This window comes from Apteryx rowi, unplaced genomic scaffold (genome assembly GCF_003343035.1).
Source record: "Apteryx rowi isolate R43461 unplaced genomic scaffold, aptRow1 scaffold_331, whole genome shotgun sequence".
NCBI classification, from domain to species: Eukaryota; Metazoa; Chordata; class Aves; order Apterygiformes; family Apterygidae; genus Apteryx; species Apteryx rowi.
The window spans coordinates 624,538-633,420 of NW_020449764.1; the positions used below are offsets into that span (position 1 = coordinate 624,538).

Genomic DNA, 8,883 nt, shown 5'->3' on the forward strand with positions numbered 1-8,883 from the left:
GCGGCTTCCACCCGCGCGGCCTGGTGCCCTGCTGTGAATTGCAACTGTGTTTTTTTGCATGGTTTTGTTTTTTTTGTTTTGTTTTGTTTTGTTTTTTTTGCTGTGTTTGTAGCGCGGTGCGGAGCCGTGAGGTGCTGGGCCGGGTGCGTGTGCATGTGTGTGTGCGCCCTCGCCCGCGCACCGCGTGTGTGTGCGCGTACACGCGTGCCTAACGCTATGCGCGTGCAGCTGCGCGCCTGCTCTCGGCCATGTGCGTGTCGATATACAGCCGCGTACACATGCACGGGGCTCCCAGCCCGCTCGCTCGCTCTGCCCACGCACATGGGAGATGAAAGATAGCTGGTTGTTTGCTAAGCGTGAACACAAGCGGAGATCTTGTAAAATGCAATGCAATAATGACGTACGAGGCGCAGGCGAGGCAGGGGATTTGAGCTAATAATAAAAGGCAGAGGAGCTTTTATTTATTTATTGCTTTGAGTGGTCATTTCAGTGGGGTCTGGAAAAGATATGTCAAGTCGTGTACACAAAATTGAGGTGGTTGCTGGGGAAGGGAACAGAGAGTAAAGGCAGACGACGAATCACTTTTAAGTTACTGTGGGCTTTGAAGGGACAATGCGTGTCTGTTATTTTAAAAGGTTTCTCTCTCTCTCTCTCCCTCCCGCTCTCTCTCTCCCTCTCGTTTTCTCCTTCTACCACACAGTTTCCTGGCAACTGTTTACGTCTAGACTAGTGACATTTTCTCTAGGAAAGTGAGATGCCCAGTGACTATGTTAAAAAAAGAGGGGGGAAAAAGTTTCTCTTCTTTGGACTAGCAACAACCATGATTAACTTGTTCCATGTTGCAATTCCCAACACCCTGCAGCAGTCGCCTTCCGTATTACATGAGACGTGTTTGGATTTTCCTTTCCTTCTCTCTGTTTACCCACTATTACTTTTACCAGCAGTCCTCTTTCCCCTTCCCTTGGTCTCCGGATTTGCTTTCGTGGAAATAGTGCGGTCTGGGTGCATTTTGACTACTCCAGTGTCCTTATCCCCCATGCTCTCTCCTCCTCCCCCCTCCCCTTTTTTGTTAATAATTAGCTGCACTCTTTAATGGAACAATGGTAGATTATTATTGCTTCTTTTCAAAGATCCCATTAACAAGGTTATTATGCACTGCACGGGAAGTCAGGTAAATTAAACTTAAATTGCTGGAAATTAAGTTTCAAACGGTTATGCGCGGAGAGAGGGAGTATTTTTTTACACCTTCAGGGGTCATTGTTTTAAATACGCCAACACTGTAGCGCATACATGACTTCTATTGGGCTTGCTTTTTCTTTTCCCGATGTGATTTTGGGTGTGCATGAGCATTACAGGGGGGAGCTTCTCTGCTGCCAGTGGCTTTCTGTGTCTGAATCCAGGAACAAGGGTTTTTTTCAAGTGTTTTCGTGGTGTTTGCTTGACTTTATGGCTGCAATAAGTCCCTTGGTAGGGAAACCCCCGCTGTGTTCTCACTTCAGAAGGATCGGGAATTCCAGCTCCACATGAAAAAGAGTTTCATTTTTTATTGGAACCAACTGCACTGAACTTTCTACCAAGTTCTTCAGCCAGTTCAGCTTTCGCACAAGCAATGCTCTGTTCTGTTTGCTTTTCGAAATATTTAGGTGTTGTTTTAATCCCCTCATCTATCTGCCTGGCTCTGCTTTGTGCGGTGGGTGTTCGCTAGCCAGAAAAAGCAAAGCGACAAAAAGTAGAGCGTTCCTCGGCAGAGCGCTGCGAATGTACATACTGTAAATGCGCCTCTTTATCGTTATTTATACCCTGCCGGTTGAGCGATGTCAGTCAGGAGAGGAAAGACGGATTCTCAGTACAAAATGAAACGTGTTATACCACCTTCTGGTGTCTCTCGCTGCTCCCCCAGTTTATTGCTCCTCTAGCAAACCCTGCGACTATTTTACGTAGATGAGACCAAAGACTGAATAAAGATATGGCAATGGGTACGGTCAAAGACGGGTCTAACTTAAGGGCTCCTGTGTAAGCTTGCTCCTGCAGCCGTCTGCTCGGGCTGTGTCTGCGTCCCTGCTCGGCTTGGCTGGCGCTAGAGACGTCCAAAGAAAATATATTCGCAAAGTCAATCTCAGCTTTACCTTCGGACTTTAGCAAAGAAGGCAGGATAGCGTCTGTTAAACAGCTATAATAATAAGACTCCGTTTAATTTTTTTTTTAAAGCTATTAAAATGGAAATAGAAACCACCTCGGTGTTAAACACACAGTTCTCTGAGATTTAGTGCAGTTTAAGACCTCTGCTCGTATTTACATGTATTATAGGTGGCAAACCAATTAGACTGCGGGCCTGACCCTAAGGAAGATGAACACTGCGACAGGCATTTTTGTCACGTTGGGAAACAAGTTTTCTTCTTGCCTTTTTCTCCCCCAAATAGCCACCTATACGGCCAAGCGAAGCTTTGCCCTGCATCTAGGAGGCAAGACATATTGTTTTTATCTACAGCGTGTCGAAAATATCAGCAATAAGCAATTAGCAAGCGGCCAGTGTCAATTAGTGAATTTTATTTTCTTAACAAATGCCGACAGCCAAACTCTGCAAAAAGCCTACTTTACCTGCAAATGCACTAGAATGAGCAATATTTTACTACGGTAAAGCTTGGGGGGGGGAGTATATTTTTCGAAGTATTTCGAGGGATTTATTTTAGAGCAATAATCAGAACTGAGAGAAAATATTATAAGAAACATTTCCAGCGGTTGTACTCACGCATTGAATTATCAGGACTTCCAATTTCTTAGCCCAAAATTTGCATGTGGAGCTGATCATGCCAGATAATCGCGGTTTTTGCAGTGCTATAAATATTGAGTAACTCTCTAATCAAAAATGTGAGCTGTTCGGCTTCTGCAAAGCAGCTAACTTCAGTCTCTCATCGGATTCCATTTTTTTTCTTCTACAGTCACCGTTCTCTTTTAATCTCACTTTTTTTTTCTTGCATACCAATAAAGCTGATCTACGTAAGTTTGGGTCCATTCCATGCACAAAGGGAAATTCTGCAAGAACAAATATAAGAGATATCAGTCAGAGAGGGGGTGGAGGATGGAAAACTACTTCCTTTACATGTTATTTCCTTGAATTATAAGGATTACGTTTCACTCGAAATGTTCATTGCAGCCGTGGCATGAAACAATCTTGGCTTTGCTGCTGTAAACATGATGTTTAAAGTAAATTAGCTCGTAATAAGATACCAGTTTCGTAGATACTTAGAGCTCCGTCAGAGAGAACTGCATTGGCAGCTCTACAGTGACTATGTAATATATGTAATTCTAGATTTGTAGCACACACAGCCACAGATTCAAGTCCAGGGGAGTGTGTATTATAAGGCGTGTCATTTCATTGCATATAATACCCGACAGACAGATGGCTACAAATTCGTACAGGAAACAAATCCTTTATAAAATGCGAATGTTCAATGGACATTCCTGGGTTTAATTAAGAATTTTTCCCCTGTAAGATCGCTCATTTTTTCCCATTTGAGAGAAAAGGGAAGGCGGCGTATTGAGATCCCACTCTACCTTGAGCAAATGGGGAGCGGAAGGGGGGATGCACCAGGTAGTGCAGAACACATCCCTCGCTGGGAAATCCGGGCAAAACCAAGGGAGACGCAGCCCAGCCCGAAGGTAGCTTTTAGGATGACAGAGAATTGCACGAGACTTTCGAGCTTATCCCTTACAGCGTTTTAACTTCGCGAAAATCAGGAATTTTGTAATGGGGCCAGGCTCAAAGAGGGAAGGGGGAAGGCAAAACCGCAGGATCTCTGAGCACCTTCCAGGCACAGACCCACCACGCGACAAGCTCTCCTCTCTTAAAAAAATCCCGATCGGTAACAATCAATAAACTCAGCTCTTGACCGTAACCCAAGGCTTCCTTTTGGTCATAAAAGGTCGGGGATAGATTTGGTATTAACAAAAAAACGCAAGAGGGCACAATGCGGTACATGACTCCAGAGCAGATCGGGATTTAGCAAAGGATAAAGGAAATGCTTCGATTTTCCATTTATCTCCCGGATATGTAGCTTTTGCAGAAAAAAAGGTGGGAAAAAAGATAACATAAATGAAAAGCGAATGTTTGGTTTAAGCAGGCGCCACTTTCTTTAAAAGAGAATGATAATCTATGGTAATTAGATAAACATGAACAAAAATAAGTTGTCAAAACCGATTTCTTCTCCTATAGCAAATCTAAGTTAATCAAATCAACGGCATCTCCTCTTTGCAAAAGTTCACCAAAAAAAACTTTTTTTTTTTTTTTACTGTAGAAAACTACCAGATATTTTGGGATGATTTGCAGACACCAGGGGTTAAAGTTTTCCGAATGCAAATAATTAACTTTTCTCCCACTTACGCCAGGTATTTGTATACGTTACATGTGTGTAAATACATATGCGYGCACACGACCATGCACATACAGGGCTCTCACACACCCCCGTGCTGAGGTCCGGGGGGGGGGGGCGTTTATTTATTTATGAAGCTCCGAGCGCGCCGGGAATGTTTCTTTCCGCAGATATTATGTATTTGGTTAAGGGGGTGCATTTCTGTTGTTTAAAAGGGAGGGAAAAAGGGGGTGGATGGTTTGTTCTTGGGGTCCCTGGTGCAATCTCAGCTCCTCATGGGTGCTATTTTGCAACCTCAGGCGCCTGCTATTGGTCAGCCCATGATCAGATGGTTGTATTTCCTTGTGTCCCTCGCTGGCACCACGCCATCTCCCTTCAGCTAAAACCCAATCTCCGATATACTACTAATAGCTAAACCACTTGGACTATAAAACACAACAAATCATAAAGCCGGGAAAGGACGGCAGGCTCCTTCCAATGAGTTCTTATTTTGTCAACTCGACCTTCCCGGTGAGTCTGGCGGCGGGGCAGGAGCCCTTCCTGGGACAGATCCCGTTATATCCCTCGGGCTATGCGGATCCTTTGAGGCACTATCCCACCACCTACGGAGCCACGGGCGTGCAGGAGAAGGGCTATGCGTCCTCTGCCTACTACCAGCAAGGCAACGGAGCCTACAGCCGCGGCTCCGCGTGTGACTATGGGGCCGGCGGGTTTTTCCGCGAGAAGGACCCTGCGTGCGCCCCCTCCAACCTGGACGAGGTGCCCTTCGCCCCCGAGCCGCGCAAGTCGGACTGCGCGCAGAGCAAAACTGTGTTCGGAGAGAGCGAGGAGCAAAAGTGTTCCGCCCCGGTTTACCCCTGGATGCAGCGGATGAACTCTTGCAATAGTGAGTTTACTCTTTTACAGAAATAAATAAATCAATCTCCTCCCCCCCTTTCTTATTTGTTACCGCCAGAGTGAGCGAGCGCGAGCGAGCGAGCGAGAGGAGCAGGAATAAGGTTCACTTTAGAGCCCAAACTTCCAGCGGGGAAGTTAGGCACCACTAGAGACTCCAAGTGGCTTCTGACACGCACCAAAACTTCGTGCCGCTGAAGTATTTTCCCCCTTTGCCCAGTTTCCCCCTTTCACAGCCCCCCCCCCGCCCCCAAAAAGTTTGTCCCGTATTTAAACCCGAATACAGTATTTCTCCTTTCCCCCTTTTTGCACATTCAGTTTGCATGTCACTCAGTTGCAACGATTTGTCTCTGTCTTTCCCCCACATGCACAGAGATATCTTTTCTAAATCAGATCTGGATGACTTTACACACGCACGTATCCACACCCACCCGCAAATTCATCTCTAGCTAGCTAGCCGATCTGGAGTTAAATTATATAAAAGTGTTTAAATATTTGAAAGGAGAGAGATACATTTTTAATGAAACCCACACATAATGAAAAGTCTGCCTGGGGAGAATTTTTTCCCCCTGGTGATACATGACTTCTTTAAGTGCTGTTTCCTCAATCAGGAAAAAAAAAAAAAAAAAAGGAAGGAAAAAAATAGAGGCTCACCACCCTCCTTCCCATGTTTAGATGCATTTGTTGCCTTTTAAGTTCCAAATTGATGTCCATTAGCGCAGGGACATAAAGTGTTGTGTCCTCTTTAATGTAGAGTTTGGGCAGATCGATTCACTTCATTATTGCTTAAATGCTCAGATCTATTACAGTTGCCGGTAGGGTGGAAAATAGCAAGGGGGGGGGGGGAGAAGAACACCTTGCGATTTTTCATAATGGAATAAGATAGATCTCGCCCTGTCTCCGCAGCCCTGGCTGCAGGCTCCGGCAAGCTCAGCCTTATCCCTGCGGCCGGAGCGGAGCCTGCGGGGAGCCCGGCGCCGCGGGGTCCCGGCCCGGCCGGTCGCGGTGCGCCGGGGCGGCCGCCTCGGCCCGCGGCTGCCGAGCACACGGAGGGGCCTGCGGGGGGTTTTGCTGGCCCCCGGGTGCGGAGGGCAGGGGAGCCCCGAGGCAGCAAGCGCTTAGGTCCCCGGGTATCGCCAGGCATCTCCGTGGCTCCAGTAAACCTCGGGGCTTTCCCCCACCCCTTCCCTTTCCTCTCTCTTTTTTATTCTTTTCTTTTTTTCTTTTTTTTTTGTTGCGGGTGTCACAGGTTCCTCCTTCGGGCCCAGCGGCCGCAGAGGCCGCCAGACCTACACCCGCTACCAGACGCTGGAGCTGGAGAAGGAGTTTCACTTCAACCGCTACCTGACGCGGCGCCGCCGCATCGAGATCGCGCACAGCCTCTGCCTCACCGAGCGCCAGATCAAGATCTGGTTCCAGAACCGGCGCATGAAGTGGAAAAAAGAGAACAAACTGCTCAACTCCTCGCAGCTGAGCGCGGAGGAGGAAGAGGAGAAAACGGCGGAGTGAAAGTATTATTTAAAAAAAAACAAAAAAAAAGAGAGAGAGAGAGAGAGGGAGCGAGTGAGTGTGTGTGAGCGAGGGAGAGCCAGGAGCGGGAGGGCGGCGTGGGCCGGCTGCGAGGACGGACGGGCACATTGGTGGGACAAGCCCTCTGCAGCGACGGCCACAGCTAGAAAGTTTGGGCCACCAATGCCATGGACTCGTGTTTCCAGTAATTCTGTCGTGTCCAGAAAAAAAATCAGGCTTCTAGTTGCGTTTTTTTCTTCCTAGACCTCCCTCCCCTCCCCCCAATTAAAAAAAAAAAAAAAGTAAAGAGATAGAGAGAGAGAGAAGGGGGGGGAAAGAAAGAAAGGGAAAGAGAAAAGACAAAAAAAAAAAAGACTCCTACCCGCGTTTCTACCCTTGGTGTCACTGTTAGTAATCTGCTAACTCTTGTATTTAATGGAAGTGCTGCAATATATGTCATTTGGGGTGTTTATTGTCTTAATTTTGTAAAAATGTTTCATGCACGGTTGACATAGATCTTTTTCATTTTTCTTTTTCCTTTTTGTTTTCCTTTGGTAAATTAATCAAGCCCTGGGGTCTTTGTAATTAGTTTTTCTTTTTTTAAGAAAATCTACTGAAAGAACAAGTACTACCTAAAAGGATGCAAAAGCAACAACAACAAAAAAGTTATATTTTATTAATTTTTGTACGTGTTGTGTTTGAAGTTTGTCTTAGGTATGAACATGGAATTCTCTAATAAAAACAAAGTCTTCGATCTCATGCACACCACCCTGTCATTATTATTATCTTTCCCTTTTCCAGAGAAACTTGCCATTCTTAAGGAGCACAGAGTTGTAAAGAAAGCATTGCTTCTCTCTTTATGACACTGTCTGCTAATCTGCAAGGACAAGCAACTCCAAGCATACGGAAGTTACAGTGGAGAGATAAATCTGGTTTTCCCTCTTTTTGTCTAATCTTAAATGGAAGACCTTTCACCAATAGTATTTCCTCGCTGACATTCTGCTTTAGTATCGCTCTTTTTTATTGTTACAGTACAAAGAGTTATGACGAAACGCTCTCCATATACATAATAAATCAAGGAAACTGGCAAAAATATGCTCTCATTTATCTACCAAAGATACCTAACATTTGCCTAGCATCTTTCAAACATCTGTTCCCTTACTTCATATACCCAAATCAAAGTGAAGTGTATTGCAAAAAAGTCCAGATTTTCAGGGAATTTTCCCTGCAAAACGAGTAACTTCTCAGCTCCGAGTATAYAGGATTTATTTTAGAATAAATAAAAAGAAAAGCTAAACTAAATCTGATGAGCTGTTTTAGAATATTAGATTTTATTTTCACTTCAAGCATTTTAAATGGCTCCTTCTGACAGTCTGCTTTTGCTTGGGATGGGATGGACACTGCTTCTGTTCTGTACCAAAGAGGAATCTCGTGTATGCATATAGCAAACTTTTTTTGGTTTGTGGAATTAAACGAAAGGAAGTGCTTTTTCTACTGGGGATTTAGGATTCAAAGCAAGCGACTAGCTCAGCCTAATTCGGATACCATTTTCTGAAGCTTCAAGGGGGGAAAACGCTACGAAACAGTATCTCTTCACTTCAGTTCCCTTTCCCCACTACCCACAAGAAATACCTATGTATGAATGCATTCCCCCATGCCACAAGCTGGTTTAATGTCAGTCACTTTTAAAATCAATTCATGCAGAAGCTTCACAGCTGTAGGACATTTACTATTATTGCCACGCTTTTCATTGCCCGTAATTATTATAATTATATGTCACTTTCAATATGGCGCATAATTTCCAATGAGTTGCAGACAAGCATATGAAATTCCTAAACTGCCTTGGAAAAAAAAAATAAAAAGGAGAAAGAGAAAAGAAGAGAAAAAAAAGTAATGCTTAACAAAGCGCAGTTCTTTCACAACGTTTGTTCCCTTTTCAGAGTGCTTTTGCTCCCAAATATTCCTTGCAGGTTAGCAATTGGAAAGGAAAAACAACGTAGCACGATGCTCGGTTTAAAGGACGGGAAACACTCAGGAACAAGAATATCTTAAAAGCAACGTTGTCAACCAGTTCCAACGGCTGGAATTTCCCTCCTTTTCTTTTTTTTTT

The 8,883-nt window shown here is 44.9% G+C and overlaps 1 protein-coding gene across 3 annotated transcripts in view; it reads left to right on the forward strand.

Annotated features, from left to right (window-relative positions):
• HOXB6 (homeobox B6) overlaps positions 1-7,068 on the forward strand; it is a 9,223-nt gene extending 2,155 nt beyond the window's left edge. The window contains exons 2-3 of one of the 3 annotated variants that reach the window (XM_026071808.1): positions 4,296-5,256; positions 6,505-7,068. In XM_026071808.1, coding sequence (XP_025927593.1) covers positions 4,848-5,256; positions 6,505-6,773 — 678 coding nt within the window. In that variant the 5' untranslated portion in view covers positions 4,296-4,847 and the 3' untranslated portion in view covers positions 6,774-7,068. The remainder of the gene's footprint in view (positions 1-4,295; positions 5,257-6,504) is intronic. The other 2 variants (XM_026071810.1, XM_026071809.1) reach the window with 2 other exon arrangements.
• The last annotated feature ends 1,815 nt before the right edge of the window (positions 7,069-8,883 follow it).